This window comes from Pocillopora verrucosa, chromosome 9, assembly GCF_036669915.1.
Source record: "Pocillopora verrucosa isolate sample1 chromosome 9, ASM3666991v2, whole genome shotgun sequence".
Classification (NCBI taxonomy): Eukaryota; Metazoa; Cnidaria; class Anthozoa; order Scleractinia; family Pocilloporidae; genus Pocillopora; species Pocillopora verrucosa.
Window position 1 is genome coordinate 8,107,564 of NC_089320.1, and position 18,245 is coordinate 8,125,808.

General features: G+C 38.3%; 1 protein-coding gene across 2 annotated transcripts; it reads right to left on the reverse strand.

Moving 5' to 3' along the window:
- Nucleotides 1-676: 676 nt before the first annotated feature.
- Nucleotides 677-10,137, reverse strand: LOC131784684 (uncharacterized). Of its 2 annotated transcripts, none has more exons than XM_059101499.2 (15): nt 9,930-10,137; nt 8,749-8,918; nt 8,556-8,612; nt 8,295-8,343; nt 8,130-8,165; nt 7,462-7,526; nt 6,652-6,813; nt 5,929-6,022; nt 5,740-5,800; nt 4,346-5,192; nt 2,940-3,023; nt 2,750-2,807; nt 2,416-2,630; nt 1,590-1,798; nt 677-1,325 (listed from the first exon to the last, which is right to left on the reverse strand). In XM_059101499.2, the coding sequence occupies exons 1-15, from the start codon at nt 10,069-10,071 to the stop codon at nt 1,136-1,138; spliced, it is 2,439 nt and encodes an 812-aa protein (XP_058957482.2). In that variant the 5' UTR covers nt 10,072-10,137; the 3' UTR covers nt 677-1,135. The 2 variants fall into 2 exon arrangements, with proteins under 2 accessions (XP_058957482.2, XP_058957483.2); XM_059101500.2 differs by lacking the exon at nt 9,930-10,137 and adding an exon at nt 9,259-9,470.
- Between the last annotated feature and the right edge of the window lie 8,108 nt (nt 10,138-18,245).

An 18,245-nucleotide genomic window follows, 5' to 3' on the forward strand; every position in this document is an offset into this window, starting at 1 on the left:
ACTCAGTTGATGTTTCAATGTTGCTGCTAAATTTTGATAATCATTCAGAGACATAAAATTAGCATTTACCTAAGGAATGTGAAATTACTGCTATACTATACGTATTATATCGATCTGGAAATTTCATTCATTCCTTCCTCAATCAAACGAGCGCGAGTTCATAGCTACAGAACTAAACAGCTTTCAAAACTTTCTTCTCTCAATGGTTTACTTTGACCTTTAATAAAGTCGTCCAAACGTCGCTTCTCAAGGCAAGATCTGTTTCCAGTTGGCGGGGCTTATTACCCGCTGAGAGGCTGGATCGAGGGTGCCCTAATATCAGCCCGCAATGTTCTGCGAGAAGGATTAGAGTTGGAAAGAGTCGATGACTTTGAATCCACACGGAAAGCTGAGATTTCATAAGAACACGTCCGTTATTGAAACATAAACCGAAGCCTGTTTCCTTAGAAAAACTAATTTCACTTGAATACTTTGTTACAAGCAGTAAATAATCTATTGACACTTAATGTCTGGTGACTAACACGGCACATATTTGAAGGTATATTAAATATTAAAACATATTCACTGTTTAAAGTCACTTAAAAGGTTAATTTGTGAAAGTTACCTGTAACGAATAAAATGTTGGTTACCATGTTCAAGTTATTATCCTTTAAATTTGACAATAAAACGACAGAAATAACGACAAAACTTTTGTTTTATTCCTACACAAAGTGATTCCCTCATCTAATTAAACTACTGCTCGCTAAAACGTGGTTTGGCACATCCACATTAAAAGGATGATCGCCCTGAGAAACTCGATACCTTTGACTAACAAAAGACTTGCATCAAAATAGTACTATTTCCATGCTTTTCCAGTGGTGCTGATACAACTAGTCCATGATCAACCTCCCTCTGCAATCCTGGCATGTTTTCCTTTTCCTTTTATTTCTCAAGTCATTATTGTGATGATATTTTCTTTAAGTTTTGGATATTAAACTTGCATTATCTATCTCTACATTAACGAGAGGCTCATTTAATTACTCCACTTTTCTGTTGATGCAAGTTCCCAATAGGCATCCCCAGCTTCAATTAGACAACACTACGTAACCACAGATTGACCCGTCGGCTAACCAAGTCACACTTAAATACGTTCTCGTCATTTCGGCTTGTGAAGATAGCGCAGAGAAAGATATGTCAAAATCCTGAAAACCACTATAAACACCAAAAGCGCGCCTACATTCTCGCCTACACCTCTGGACACGTTCAGTTTTTTCAAAATTTCTATTCCCTCTATAGTGGTTCCATTGTTCCTGCACCCAGCATATGATGAGTCTTCCCCTTGGCATCTGCACATGGTAAGAAAGATTTTTTTAAGATAACAACGACACCGACTTCACACACTGACTTGGCGCCGGTTGATTCCAAAAAAATATTGCATCTAACCACAGAAAGATAAATATTGATATATTAATCACAATTCAAAAATAAAAAAAACCAGATTATCAAACTCGTTTTTTAAAGTTATAGACACATACAGGGTTTTTCAAAGAGCCTGTTGTGTTACTACGGTAACCATAGAGAAACAACGAAAACAAAGTGTAATAACTTACCTAAATGTGGGAGAAGAGCTGAATTCAATGCTAAGGGCTGCTTCATACGAATAAGCTATGTAAGCAGTGTACTGGAACCAAGATAGCCAAGACGGTATGTTTTTCTGGTAAAATCCCCCCAGCAACATACAACTCAGGCCATAAACAGCAGCGACTACTATTGACTTCTTGAACTCCATTACTGTTGCACCGATACACAAACCTACAGACTGAACATCAAAGCGGCATCAACTGCACGGAATCATTACAAAATAAGAGAGAAAGAAAGTAAACTTAAAATAAACGAGCGAAAGAGAACTGAAAGTTAGACAGTGTAATCCTTTGTTATTAAGAATGATAGACATTTGTCTAATTTTACTTTTTTATGTTGTGATTTTCATAGCGGGTCGTAATAATGATTTAACTCTAACCCTATGCCAGTAAGACAATTATAGTTTCAAACGCATGACTTCGGAAAGTACAGAGAGAAATACGTGTAAGCTACGTGTAACTCACTAGAGCATTACCAGCTAAAGGTCTAAAACGAGGGTGGAGCCTGTACTGCAGAGGTGTGCCCCAATTTCTCTACATTTTATAGCTAGCATAATTTTACAGCTAGAAGTATTACTATTCCTTCATCTTGACGGGATGCCAGTCAATCCGCAGGTAACCTCAGTACTCTTTTTAGGCTGCTAAATTATTCCGCCACATACCGTGAAAGGTAAACCCGTTTAGACTGGGCTAGGCACTGTATTTGAATGAACATGCAGACTATTCCAAGGGGCATTAATTGTTTAGTTATTACACCTCTCATGATCATGCACACAGAACCAGAAAAACGTCTCACCTGCCCTGTGATGGCAGTTAACAAAACCACAGAGAGTGTACCAAGGAAAGCCTCGCTCCTGTTTAGTCCCGCCATCCAATACACAATGATCATGAACAGAGTCGGGTAACATAAGATCAGTGGTAATTCGCTTAACGACTTGGCTAAATAGTAGGCAGACAGTCTGTAATAACCAGCAGCTCGTTCTTTCCTCACGACAGTTCTTTCATTAGGAACTGAAAGTTAGCCAAGAAAAGTAAATAAATGACAGAAAACAGCCTCAGAGAGAATCAAACTGTCAAACTAAAGTTGATAAAAATGATTATTCATTAAAAATAGAGTGCAACATACTCACACGACATCAGTGAACTGAAGAGGGAAGTAAAGTTCCAGTAAACAACGCAAAAAAATAGCTGCCAAAAAAGAAAACAAAGATACAATTGTCGGAATCAATATATCCTCAAAACATTTTCCTTTATGATCAAATTCAAAACCTCTCCCAGATTAAGCAATGAATGACAACAATAACTACAACATTAACATACCAGTGCATATCTGTCTTCAATACTCTGCTCTTTGTAGGGAAGCTGAAACCAGATCAGGGCCATTATGGAAGCAAGAAGTATATGCTGAAAATAAGGTTATAAAATCAAATGTTCAGCGCTTTCAAAAAACGTGACATATATTGGAATTAGGCTAAGAAAGTACGGTGGCGCTCCTTTGCTCCTTCATGGAGAGAAATAACATTTCGAAAGCAAAATGAAAGTGTTCAGCGAGTGAAGCAGTTAGCTTGGCCAACTGCTTCATTTCACATTTCCTTTTTATGTTTTCAAACCCAACTGGAGGCTTGTTTACAAGCTATAACATTTTATAGAAAAAGTCTTCTTTCGTTTATTTAAATTCTACCACGTATTTGCATACAATCGGAGGTCACCTCAGATAGCAAGGATGCAACTCACTGCTATCTCAGGCGTGCCTTCCGTCGAGATTTCCATCTCTACGGCAGCATGCCGCTGACAGACGATAGTGGGGACCTTAACGGTGATAAACTATTAGCTGAAGATCTGGTTTATGCAGATACTTCCGACAAAGGCACAGAAAAAAAAATTAAGTAATCATGGCAGCCGTGCCTCCCACAATTAAGATTGACATTTCTATGTCTTCAGCCGATGTCAAGCACCTTTAATCAGGCATACTAAATATAACTAAAAGGCTTGATAAATTGGAGGAAAACCCTTCCTCGAAGGGTAAGGGCGCTGGAAGACGGAGTCAGAAACCGCAAAATGACCTTCCCGCCAAAGATTTCTCTAGCTCCACGTGAGAGCAAAACGTTTCCGACAAGGAGGAAATTTAACTGCTCATGGCTTAAGTAGTCAGCGACCATGATAAACCCGGGCAGAAGGACGAAGATGAAAACTCACGGAACTGAAAAAGCTTACGAGTCAAAAGGCTCAAAATGGGAAATAATAATAAAAAAAAAACCCACAACTTCCTAAGCTCCTTAGCAAAATGTTCCGAAACCATTTGGCGACAGGCAAACTCTGATTGAATGCAAATGCCGGATAAAATTGTAAAATTAACGAGACCTGTCTGTTTGATTAAGATTGTTACTGTACCATTTGTAGGACAGGAGGTCACATCCCACCATGTCTCATTCCTGTAAATGCTACGGTAGAATCTCAGTCAAACCCTGACTTCAAATAAATCTCGTTTAATTTTACAATTATCAATTTATCAGCTTTGTAACAGGAGGGAGGATCCATGTCAGAGGCAAGCACAAGATTCAAGTGCCAAACAAGAGGTGTAGAGTTTCCGGTTTTCTCTTCATGCTTCCCGCGCCCTTAAGCCTCTGCTCCGTCGAAAATCAATTTTTTTTGCCTGTTTGGTAGGCTTGAGGTACAATTTTTTTTTTTTGGCCTTTTACCCTTAGGAATCAAAGGAACATACCTACCTGTGTGAAATTCAGTTTGGAGAGAATGTCAGGTTTGGACTGCTTAAAAGTTCTTTGCAAGAGAACTGTGAATTGTGTCCAAAAACTGGTAGGCCATGATGTGGAAATATCAGAATATGGCGATGAATAATCTTCATCTTCATCATCTTGATCATCAATATCTATTCTGGAATAATCATTCGAGGTACTACGCATATATGTGACAACAGACACATGAAAATCTACTGAGGATACCCGAGCCAATGTGTGGACTTTTGGGAGAAGATCAGAAGATTTAGTGAGCGAACCTCTCCTGCTTTTCCAAAAGGTCTTCGATACAGATGATTTGGGACTTGAGGCCAAACGATTTGAACCGTCAATCCTCTCGCAAACCTCTAAACGCACTTCGTTAATACCTGAAGGTACGTGTCCATTCACTGTTTCATTTTCTTTTTTCATGTTTAGCATTTCCTTTGATGTGATTTTAGCTTCACCACCCAGCCTTGGAGAATCGTTCAGCACATTTTGGTTGACGGCCTGTGACATCTCTGCTCTTAAATCTTCATATCTATTCCCTGCAGAACATGCCTCACTTTCTATTTCAAGGACTTCAGAATTATCATGCACCAGATCTAGATGAAAATGGCCAGACATGTCTTCTGTGTTTGGTAATTCTTCAATTGCTGTTTGTTGCCCATCTTTCTGATAAGCATTCTGATCAAGCGACTTTTCAGAGCTTCTGTAGCTTCTACTCGCTATATCATGTGCCTCGTCAGCGTCATTGCTCTCTGGAGTAGGACTTGAGGCATCAGTTCTTCCTGGTCTATACTCACTGGACACTGTTGAGTTTTTCTGATGTCTTTTCTGTCTGATGTTACACATATAAATATTTGTTTCTTTGCCTTAAGGACTATGCAACTATTTCAATTATAACTGCATGGTGTACAGCATTTCAATGCAAAGTAATTAAACTACTGTCAAGGTGAAAGAAATCTGAATATGAAAGCAATCTTTGCAGCAGTGAACATTACTTGAGTAGTAGTGAAAATAAGACCTGTACTAGATTTGATCTGCAATACTGGTGAAGTACTCTACCAACTGAACTAACAAGCCTACTGTCATTATGTTGGCTGGAAAAAAACACTTAACGTGATGAATAAATGATTGTGAATATATTAAAATCATATATGTGAGCAGCGGTTTATGAAATGGATATGAAAGCAATCTTTGCAATGATGAACACTACTTGAGCAGTAATGGAATAAGACCTGAAAAAATTCAGGCCTGTGCAGAATTTGAACCTGTTTTCATGTTCATTTCTTAAACCACACTTCACATATAAGATATCCAGTTCACAGTCAAGAAAATAAATCTGTTGTTGAATATGTCTCTTGTGTGAAAGCAGCTTCACCAACCTTTCAGCCCAACCTCGGACAATCCTTTCTTGTACTTTCTCTCCCTCAGTCACCTTTTCCACTGGTGGAGAATAGAGAGCAATTGAATCAAAAATAAAAATATGGAAATAGCTTCTAAAAATAAAATTAATATGCAGAACTACACAATTATTTAACCATTATAAATCATTTGGTACAACATACACTTACATATAAAATCAGCTGGGTTGAAATGTGCATCACAAACCATACCAATACTCTCAAAGAAATCAAGAACTCTGTTCGCTTTGCCATAGTATGCAACCTGTTGTTGAAAAAAACACAAACAAATAAAGAAGCAAGTCTGTGGAGCAAATTGAAGAAGAAAATGCCTCTCTTTTGGCTACAATACTTATTAATTCATACTGTTTGTAAGAATGCTACATACACTCAAAACCCTTCCGAAAATGTTGAATTGTACAAGTAATTGTTAATACTTGTACATGTGTAAAGTATTTTGGATTTTGTCTAAAATGATTAACTGTTCCAATCCCAATCTTCTCAAAGACACTTCATTTGTCTATCTAGGAACACCTTGACTTGCTTGGATACTAATTCTTATACCTTGTACCTACACAGTCAACATAGTTCACATCGAGGTTGGGGAAGGAGCCTGTTTTCCTTACATGAGCTCCATAACAGACAAGTTGGTTAATGTCCAGGATTATTGGTGAAATTTTTCAACCTCCATAAACAAATTAAGATTTTATAATTTACATTTTTTGAGCCATAATTTACAAAGATTCATAAACATCATTAGAAAAATCTCCACAAGTTTTTATTAATAATGTAAATTGTGTAGCTGTTTTGATTAAATCCTATCACTGAATAACAAAAATGTTACTAGTGCAAATAAATAACAAACTTCTGATGTCTGAGCTCTTGCAGTCTAACCTTTCCTCCACATAGCAATAAAACCTTGTCAAACATGTAAAAGATCTGGCTTGATGGCTGGTGAATGGTGGTTACCACTGTCTTTTTTTCTCTGGCTGCAAAGCTCTTCAGAGTCTTAACAAGGTTCAAGGCATTGCTAGAGTCTAACCCAGAAGTTGGTTCCTGGCAAAATAAAAGTAAGAATTTCCTATCTCGAATTAGAAATCAATCTCCTTTTTGTGAAAACATTTCATCAAAATTGTAAGAAAATACACCTTTATCACACAGTGCCATCTTGGATTGCATGGCGCACCAAATCAAGGCTGGACAGGCATAAGGTATAGGGTTGTGTTACATTACAGTGTTTTGAGTGAAGACTACAGCAAGCTTGGCCTACGATCATTGCTGCATTAATTTCTGTAATAACAACAAACGAAATAAAAGTGGTGAGAATTAATCTTTCTTCAACTTTGTTGGTTCAATCTGGTTCAATAGTCATAAAAGAGCTGCTGGCTGAGTCTTCACTAGAAAGGGAAAGTGGATTGCTAATAAGATGTGCTTTTAACAGCTCACCTGTCACAATGCAACTCTTACCCTGAAATCCAGCCCTTCATCTCGCCCTGTAGCTGCAACCCATTTTGATCTCAATAAATCATTTGCAGGATATTAGTGCAGCAATGATCATGGGTCATGCTTGCTTGTAATCTTCACTCAAAACACTGTAATGTGAAACCCTATACCTTATGCCCATCCACCCTTGATTTGGTGAGCCATGCAATCCAAGATGGCGCTGCATGATAAAGGTATATAAAAAAAAAAAGAAAAACTCACATCAAGAAAAACCAAGGAAGGATTTGTTATGAGCTCACAGCCAATGTTTGCTCTCTTTTTCTCACCTGGAAGGTAGTAAGGAATATGAGATTTGGAAATCTTAACTATGTGTAAATACTAGGTGAAAAACTGTCATTGTGAAAAAAATTATAACTTCATATGCTCCCTAAAAATAAAATATTACCTCCTGTAGCTGCGCTATGGACCATAAAATGAACTGAAATTGATAAACCATAGGAATGTATGTGCTACTCTAGACCTTCAAGTGTCATTCTTCTACAGATTGAATAAATTTTATTGAATAAATTAAATAGCTTGGTTTCTCAGTTCTTTCAATGCCATTTCTTCACAGTTTAGCAAAACAAACAACAATACAATTGCATGGTCTTCTGTTTGTGAATAAGAAATTTTAAGTTACTGCATTTTGGGTACTTAACATATAATAAATGAAATTAATTCCTTGCTCAAGAGACCTAAATCTTGACCTAATTGGGAAAGTCAGCAAACATGTGGAACCTGCCAATATGTTTGCACATCCAAGGGACAAGTCTCACCCAGACTAAAATGAATTACACAGTTCTGAAGATTTCCACTATCTGTATTTCAGCCGAATTGCTTACTAAGTGTACACACAGGTAATACTGGGAAACATTTCAAATGTTGCATACCTCCAGAGAGTCCTCTTTCAAAAGGGCTTCCAATCTCTGAAATAGTTTAAACCAAAGTAAAAGACTGGAGTCCAGACATATATAGTTTAAATGCTTCATGAAGCTTTTTGTTGGAAACCTACAGTGCACTTAAGATCAACATCAAAACAGGTAACATTTTCTTACTTGTATCCAAACACTTTCTGACATCTAAGTTGTCAACTATTTCTTCCACCTGCAATTTAGAAGAGGTTCAAATACATAAAAAGGGTCATTGAAACTAAGAAATAAAACCTATCACAGATCATTTGAGAGGACATGTACGTGGTAAGCTACATTCCTTATGCACACCCAAAGACCTTCCAATATCTACCCAAAAAAAGAATATGTGGCAGAGTAAAGATGAAGAATTTAACCCTGTACTTAAATCTAATTGAAGTAATATACCTTATTCAATTTTTGCACCTTTGACATGGTATCTGGTAGACGGAGCATTGCAGAAAACTGAGAAAAAATAACAAATTAAATTAATTTTATCAACAGCATAGTTGCAAAACATCCAAATTCATCAGAAAAGGGTAACTTAATGGGCTCAGTATCTACACATAGAAAAAAAAAAGGTTGTCTAAATTATTCTTACTGTTAGAGTTTCTCGCAGGGTGAGGTTTGCAAAGAAAATATCATCTTGTAAGACATAACAAATTTTCCTTTTGAGTTTCCGGTTAAGCTTAGTCCCATTAAGAAGAATTTCACCGTCATCAGGAGACAATCTTCCAGCAAGAGTGTTCAGCAGTGTTGTTTTGCCAGAACCTGCCCAAGTAAATATAGAACAAGATGATAAGTTCGAGAATTTGCAGTCTGGCTTACGCCCCTTCCACTCAGAGGGTCAAAGGGGATGAATTATTAGTTCAAGGACCAAACACTCTTTTAGGCCAGCCACTGGATTAAGTTGAATTTTTGTGGAAAAGATAGAGGAATAAATAGACAGGAATGTTTAATCAGCGGGTGCAGAGTCCCAGCTTTTGCAAAGGTGATCAAAATCTAGAGATATTAAATTTTGGACCCAACACAAACTTAAACGAACTGAGGTCATGCACTTCAATCAACATATTCGTGTTGCCTAAAGTCCAAAATCAAAATATTCTCAAACCTTCCACCATCTCTTTAAAGAGATAAGGTAAAATTCTCTTGATCTGTCCTCCATGGAAGAAAAATTGTCTAATCCATTTCGCTCCTAGACTGAGTTGTAGCCTCTAGATAGCGACTGAGTCATTCCTGATTTTTTTTCCCTTTCAAAATGGTGGCCATGTGAAATTTTCGACACAAAGGACAGCACATGAGTGACGAAAGATACCATTTGGAGTCAAATTCCAGTGGTAAGGTAGTGCTAAGCTATGACCCCAAATCGACCCCAGGACTAATTACATTGATAAACACATAATTTACTCAGTTATGAGATAATCTCTCCTCGTTCCGTATTACATAACACGCTCGACACGCTCCAATCTAAGTCTAGTCAAGTAACGCGCTCCTCAAAAGCAGGAAAATCGACTTTCTTCTCAAACTCGAGTCGTAAATTCCAAGAGTATTTACTTCTACTTTATAATGAGCCTTACTAAAAACAACAAAAATACAGGAGAAAAACTAGCTCACATCATTGTAAACTGCCGACTCATGATCGAATGGAAAAATAGTTATTATAGTAAAACCAACTGGTTCCGATCACGAGTCACATACATAAGCAGCCTTAGGTCGATGTATACATACTTGTTATTTTCACGACGGTTAACTCAACTCGTATAAAAGGTTGTCACCACTTACCACTGGGGCCCATCACAGCCAACATTTCCCCTGGCCGAATCTTCCCGCTCACATTTTGGAGAACTTCACGATTACTAATCTTTACGCCAAGGTTGTTGAATGATAGGAAAACAGGTCCATTCTCCTCTACTTCTTCGCTCATTTTCCTACTCCTCTCTATAGCTGAACTTTTAAGTTTTCAGGTTTTATCGGTCCTTACACGCACCCATCACAACCTGTTAAGTGTAAGACGAACCCGCTAAAGCTTTTCATTGGTTACTCACATAAACTCACCCAATCACAACTCAGAACTTAATGAGTTAATTGGAAAGAACGATAGCGATTTAACAAATCGTTGTACTTTAAGATGACGCAACTAACACTTTCGATCGGGTAAGATTTTTAAAGAAAGAGTAAAACTTATCTGTCGAAGTTTAAGTATTCAGCAAATGCGGTGTGTCATGCTAACTTGCATCTTCCAGGCGCAAATTTGTCAATGGACAAATAGTGTGCGTACATTTAAGAGAAAATATGGCCAAAACTCGAACATTTTCATAATATGGTGGCAACAGCCAAAAGATCAATTTGGCTCATATTCTCAAGTTAGGTAGGCCTTTGAGTGAAACAACTCACTGCATACTTCGTTTGGCTGAATATCGATTTACTTTCTATAAAATCGATAATAACTGAATTCCGCAAAATGCCGCTCTCGAAGCTCAGAATTTCAGTCAAATCTCGGAGCGTCGCGTCACATAATGAAAACACCTGAACTGATGAAAAGTACCAATATCAAAGCATATGTTGACCGTTTATTTATACAATCTAATTAAATTTATCCGACATATAAACTTCTTACTAGTTCAAAAATTGGTCAAAAGTAACCCGTTATTTAACCATGTGCTACCAAAAATAATTGCCTGAAAATCTGGCGTTTGGTAGGCGTAGAGAAGTTCCTTTCGTTCTCCAAAAGAATTTTTGGGGAAATGATTCAGCGCGATTTTATCAAATTTTAAAGTTGGATAAAATGCGCCGATTTTACGGTGCCGTTTATTAGTCGAAAAAGTACACATATACACGCAAGCTCAATTGTTTCGCATTTTACGTCCATTATACAGCGCATTTAACATAATATCCTCTTACCTTCCATGTCACTGTTTTAAAGAAGAGGGCTATGGTCCTGAAATTACGGCATCGTTCACACAAAAGCAAAATAACTTAACAGGATAGTCAACGCCTCCTGATCTTACTCTTACAAAGCGTGTTTTGGGGCTTTGATTTGAGGTTTCTCCATTCCCAACTTCGTTGAAAAGGAGAACATAATTACTTCACATAGGAGAACTTTGCTTTAATGTAAGTTCCTAACCAAACCGCGAACCGACAAATGTAGGCGGGATTTTGCTATTCATGAAACATGATTATCGTGAGCGGAATAACGATTATGAATTCAAATTGAGGTCTAATGTAGTCGACAATTCCGTAAAAATGGAACACTAGACTGTGAAACATATAGGTCGAGTTTTAAATAAAAGAAACAGGAGCAAGCAATCACTTAACGCGACCATAATTATATGTATCATAGTTAAAAGTATCATTGTATTTGTATCATTGTTTTAGGCGGATAAAGCGAAAGATCTGCGAAGGACAAAGCCCATCACTGCAGATGTGGATTAGAGCAAAGTAAATTGCTAGAATATTTGTTTATTAAAAAGAAGCTGTATTAGGGTCAAAACTGGAAAACCACAACTTTCACTAAAATGTTTGTACTAGCCAACGTTCGCCAGATTTACATTTATGCTACTTCTTCCCCAGCGGCTATGCCTTGTTAAATTATTCGTGCCGGTAGTAAGACTACGAACCAGGTAGCACGTTCTCATATCCACATTTATATTTTCCAGGCAGTGGTCCGAAAAAGTTTACGTTTGCGGGTGATAGAACCATTTCTGCGTATCTCTAAACTCAAGAAACGCCTAGTGTAATCATTGCACCAGATTATACTGCTGACTCGTGTGCGAGAAGGCATACCTCACATCAAGGCGCAACATACATGTCCCTTGAGCGTTAATTGTACTGAAATCGTATATTTAAAACATTGGCTTTTAAAAGAATCAACAAGCAGTGATTTGTCCCCCTTAAATAGAGTTGGGTCCAAAGCCATCACAGAATTACTTGGTAATAAATATTATAGAGTGTAGATGGTGCGTAATGACACTTTTAACATATGCTTGTCGATAGTATGACCAGCACTTTCACGCCCACTTCTAAAAAATAACATAAATTTAACCAGAAAAAAGAAAGTAAAGAAACCCCTGTTGTGCTCGTCTCCTAATCTTTCTTTCCAGGTTAAGAAATTTAAGAAGTAAATGACTAGTTCTTATAAAAAGCCTAAAAAGAAACACTTCTCGTTCAGCTAGGTACGTTAGTAATCCGTCAGCTTTGCCGGCAGGGCGCAGATCTTTTCGCAGGCTTGCATTAGACATTTAGTCCCTGCTTGTCAACTAATTTAAGGGCTGCTTGCGCTTGCTTGTTGTTGAAGATACGTCTAGCTCAAGTGCGGTACAAATCTCCCGCAGCATTCCTACGGAAAACTTAGACAGCTTGGGCTGGCACACAATTTCACAGATGTCGTATTTATCATACATGATTGGATGCTGAAGGGCGAAAGTCTTCATTACTTCCTCAGTCAGCTCTTGAATGTCTTTCTCTCTGTTTGCCTCATGTCTTTCAACATCTGAAATGTGAAACCCTTACCGTAGTCAGCTTCAAGTGTGTCAACCACCTCAGTTTTCCTATTCGTCAAAAGCCTCGGTTCAGGCTGCCGGAACATAGGCCAACCCGTGCAAGGATTTCCTCGTGAAAGCGGAACATACACTGAAAAATTTGCATAATATACTACGACCCATTGGCGTGAAACCCACGGCATCTTTGTAATAGCCAAGATACTGCTATACAATTTGCTCAGGTATGAGACTTCTCATCACATTGGGAATCTTTAATTCAACATTCGATGAAAGCTTTAATGTTTTTTTGCCAAAAGGTAGATCTTGTATTATGTGAGTACTTGTGGTAAATGACAAGAAATGATCGAGCTTCTGTGGAGCAATATACATCCTCGTGCCTTTAACAGAAGGAACCTTAAAAGCCGCGACCATAGAGCAATAAATGATGCCTAGTTATGTTAAAGCGGTACCTGGACAAGTTAGGCATCCTTCTCTTCAAATCCTTAAAAGTCATTTTGTCTGCCAAATGGACAAAATCTGTCTTCGAGTGCTCTAGTGAGTCGCATTTGTTATAACATTTGGTGAGACATTCCACCAGGGAGAGGTCAATATTAGTTTCTTCATGCTTTGATTTAATAAGCGAAGAGAGTAGCATTTCAGGCCGGGTCATCAGAGACAATTTCATTTTAACATGCATCAACAGTTTGTCGCGCCTTTCGGGTGAAATGCCGTTTTGTCCGTTCGGATGCCCCTACCTACGGTTTTCTTAAAGAATGGCGGATTGGACTAATATCCCTTGAAGTGAGGAACTCGTTGAGCTTTTCTCTCGGTGACTCGCTTTACTAAAGTAAACAGACTTGATGAGGCTCCTTCTCTATCTCTTCTTCCACTTCTTTCTGAATTGAAAAAAGGGAAGCAAATATAAACTCCAATCTCTTAAGATATTTTTTTGGATTAAAAACTCTTTCCAAAACATAACAAACCACAGGGCCGTAGCCAGACTTCAGAACAAGACGAGGCAAGGCCTCCCCCCGAGAAAATTTTGAAATCGAGAGCCTCAGAAATGCTCCTTTAAGCGTTTTCCGTGGCATTTTTCTTCAGAAAAGTCAATCTTGGGCCAAAATCGCCTCGTCTTGCCTCAAGCTAGCTACGGCCCTGAAACACTTACTTAAAGTTTCAAATGTAGATAACTCGAGTATAGAAAAGGACATCATTATTTTGTTTCGCAAAAAAGTCTTCTAACATTATCCGTCCGTGCTGCCATTGTCGTACTAACTGCATGTGAGTAAATCTTAGATCTAAGATACAACCTTCTTTTCAACGAAAAGTGAATAGTGAAACCTCAAACTTTGTAAACAACTAATTTTCAAGAGGCGCTGACTATCCCGCCAAGTTATATCGCTAATGGGACAGCGATGCCATAATTTCAGGACTGCTTCGTCTTTTTACTTTTTTGATACAGCAACACGGAAGGTAAGATGATATTATGTCAAGCTTTAGATTGGACATGAAATGCGAAACAATAAGAGTTTGCGTGTGTATGTGTACTTTTTCAACTAATAAACGGCACCGTCAAATCGGCGCAATTTTTCCAACTTTCAAATTTGATTAAATCGCGCTGGATCGTTTCCCCAAAAATTCCCTCGGAGATCGAAAAGAAATACTCTACGCCTCCCAAAAGCCAGATTTGCGGTCAGTTATTCTTTTGTAGCACATGGTTAACTAACGGGTTACCTTTGACTTAGTTTTAAACTAGTTAGAAGGGGTACGATAACCCCAATTAGATTGTGAAAATAAATGGTCAAGAATTGCTCAAATTGCTGTCAATGTATATGTGATACTTCCTCCATTTCCATATTTTGATACTTTGATTTTCTGTATTTGATACTTTATCTATTTCTTTACCGAGCTCAAAACTTACCAACTCTCTTATTTCTATCTACAGACATTACACTATTGACATTGCTGATCCCAACAGTATGCTGGACGCGTGTCATATGAACTTTGTAATAGACCTCGCTCACCAGGAAGTCTCTGTGGTGCGAAGGTCTGAGGTTCGATTCCTCATGGGGACTCCGAATTTTTTCTTTGTCCCACGCCCGTGACAAGATGAAAAACATCTTTCTCTACATGTTGATATTGTTTTTCAAGATTCGGAACTTTTTATCGGTACAGGTGTTTTCAATTCGTGGCGCGACGCCCCGACAGTTGTCTGAAATTTTGAGCTTCAGTAGCGGAATTTTGACGCAATTCAGTTATTATCGATATTCTCGAAAATAAATCGATGTTCAGCCTAACGAAGTATACTGTGATTTATTTTCCATTAAGACCTACTTAACTTTGAAATATGGACGAAATTGATCTTTTTAGCTTTTGCCACCAAATGTTTTACCATTGGTAACATTTACTCTCAAATGGCGTACCGTTCAAAATTCAGTCAGAGTATTTTCCTTATCGAAAAATCAATTTTCATGTCGGAAATAGATTAACAGGGTCCGTTATTGTTTGCCTCTTTCAGACCTCCTCATTGTCTGCTGTTTCCCGTGTCTGATATTATTTCCCATGTCTGTATTTACCGAGTGGATTTCGACTTGTCGCCGTGCTTTATATAGATGCTCGAGTCCTTAAATTATTCGTTACAATCATCGAGTCCGAAATTGTTCTCATTGCCGGAGCCTGATAATTTTCTCAATTGCCGACTCTGATAACTGTAGAGTACTCTCCTACCCAGACTTCTCAGAGTCACTCAACTTAAGGTAACAGTGTTCATTTCACAACTGAAAATTTACAAAGAAAAAGAAAACCTTTCAATAAATATTTACATAAAAAACCACCCGGTGTTTCTCTTTGCCTCTCCTTCCAGTGTTGCCAAGGAAACCTCAGTCCTGAAGGTCTCACCTTCCCACTGGCGAAGATCTGGCTCCAGCTCAATGATTACTAGGTTTGCCAACCCGATGACAATTCTGAAACAAATTTTTAAAATTTTATTTTGTTTTTAATCTTCGCGCACACACGCGGTGAATATGAAAGCGAACATCGCAGCAATGAGCACTATTTAGTTTTTTTTTTCACTACTGCTGAAGAAGTATTCATTACTGCTATGTTCTCTTGGTCAAGTCATTCGTGTTCTGTTGTGTTAGAAATCGAATCAGCGTCATTCTGAGTACAGTGAAAGGAAAAATTCACTGGGGGATTATTGTAAGCGTTAGAAAATAAAGGTTCGACCACTCCCACTTCTCGCCCCCCCTCTTCTCTAAGTCTGCCTTAAGTAGTATCTTTTTATATCATCCTCGCGAGATCGTATTCTAAAGGAAACCAGAAGACCATCCACTCACAGTCAACTTTTTCAGTCACGACTGATGGTTTTTAAAGCAGAAATCTGTTCAAAGTTTTGTACAACTGTTCAAAAATCTGTGACCTGCGCCCTAGCTATTAAGTAACAATTAAAGATCGAAAGGGGAAAACATTTAGGAGCATTAGCCTCGGTCAGCCTTACCTTTTTAAGAAATAAGTCTAAGAGCTTTTCACTCTTCTCTGTCAGCAGTGACACGTACTTTTCTTCTTGCTTCTTGTTGTGTTACTCCATCTCCTTCAAAGTGTTTTCTTTTACACACGTCAAGAGAATTTCGTGTTCAGTTTGAAATGATAATGTACAACGCTTTGAGACCACAAAGAGACCTTCTCGGACGCTTCCTGCATTTTAGAGGGCAACGGATTTCTCCCCTTGGGCAAGTCTTCTCAAGATGAATTTCCTTGTTGGCCACGGAGGTGTTCTGGTAACATTTTTCATATGTGATAACTGCGTAGAGACATTCCCCCTTATGGGTTGGCTCGTCCTTTCCTTTAATACTGCGTTCGCAGGACCTATTCGAACAGGATATGAAGGCATCGGGGCGGGTGTGCTGTGCTACCACTTCGATGCTCCCCTCATTCTTCTCCACCAGCTTTTCCAGGGTGAAGTTTGTCTTCAGTTGTGTGGAACTCCACATGGGCTTTTTACAAAGGGGGCAATGGCTGGTAGTTGGGTTTTGTTGCACCCTACTAATACACGTTTTGCAGAACGTGTGGCCGCAGTCAGGCAAAATCATTGGCTCCAGCATCAAGGTATCACTAAAACACAAAGAGAACATGGATTTCGAGTGCTCTGAGTTTTAGCAAAAAAGAATCAAAGGAACTCACGAGAGTCAATCAGAGGACGCAAAGAAAAACAAGAAAACTGCTGGAAACGCGGGAAATGCGAGCAACACGTGATTAGGTTTACTTTTGAATAAGGTTGGCTGAGATGGTTTGTGTCTCTTTTATGACAATCGCAAAGCGAATTCCGGTAGTCCCAGATCCCAGATTACTTTTGAAACTTAATCGAAATATTCCTAAAAAATTTTCGAGGTTTAGGGAAGTGGCTAGTATTGATGACTTCCTAAATTCCATAGATTCAAATTTATGGGTTCCTTTTATTTCACCGCGCTTAAGAGTCCAATCAAAAGACTAAATTTGCTGTCACTGTTTCTTGGTTGCTGTACTCAAGAGAATTTTATGACATTCCGAGAAACCTGACATGTATGCATGAGTTCACGCGTAAGCTTACCTTAGGCTAGCCACCGCTAGTATGTAATCGCAGAATAATCAGTGTGGTCTGTAAGCTGCTATGGTGGGAAATACTCCAGCGTTGTTTAAATGAACTGACGTTGTAGGTCGGGCGTAATCGTAAGATGTGGTTAAACCGGAAACAGTCTAACCGTAAGCATATGGAACGTGGAGCGAACTTGAAAATAGTTTACACGGCATGTAAAAAAAGGCGTAAATCGGTGAGACTCTTAACGCGGCCAAAAAATATCGCAGATGAGCGCAAAAACTCTTACAAGACCATTCCGGAACACAACTATGTTTAATTGCAAAGGTAATTTAACAATATCTGTCGAGATTTCAGACAAAGTAGTATGGCTCATTCAGTTGTGTGTACTTGTAAACTTCTTGACAAAAACAATTAAATTATTTCTTAACACAAGGTAGGTGTAAAAGTCTATTGTTTTCTTGTTCTTACTTGTGACTACCTTTACAATAACAGCAACTGTATGTATGATTTTTTTTCTCCCTTTGGTGGTGGTGTATCAAAAATGGACCGCACGTAAACAAAACATTTCTAAGAGGCTCTTTTAAAATGGCCAAAAAAAGGTAGATAGGCACAAAAACTTACCAATTTTTAACCGTTAGTCGTAAAAAAGAAGTCAATGGTAATTTTGTTTCCTTTTATTCGCAAAGGAAGGAAGTTAACCGTTAGCCATAAAATGACCAAATCTCTAACCGTCATCTGTAAAGCCCTCACCCCAATGAGACCCTCAGTTACGAAGGTAATAATGCTTTTAAAATAAGATACCGACCTTACTTTAACATACTTAACATGGAAGATATATTTTATTAGTGTGGGTACGAAACTCAACTGACAGGGAAAGCATCGACCTAGCTGTGTACGAAACCAATTTTGAGTCCCGTGGGGGCACTCTTGTTATCTGTCATAAATTGACTAAAGGATATATTTTCAAGTTTTATTACATTTTCTTATATTTTGGCGAATAGTTTTCGAAACGTATCGCACGGCATTATCATATCATCGAATTGATCG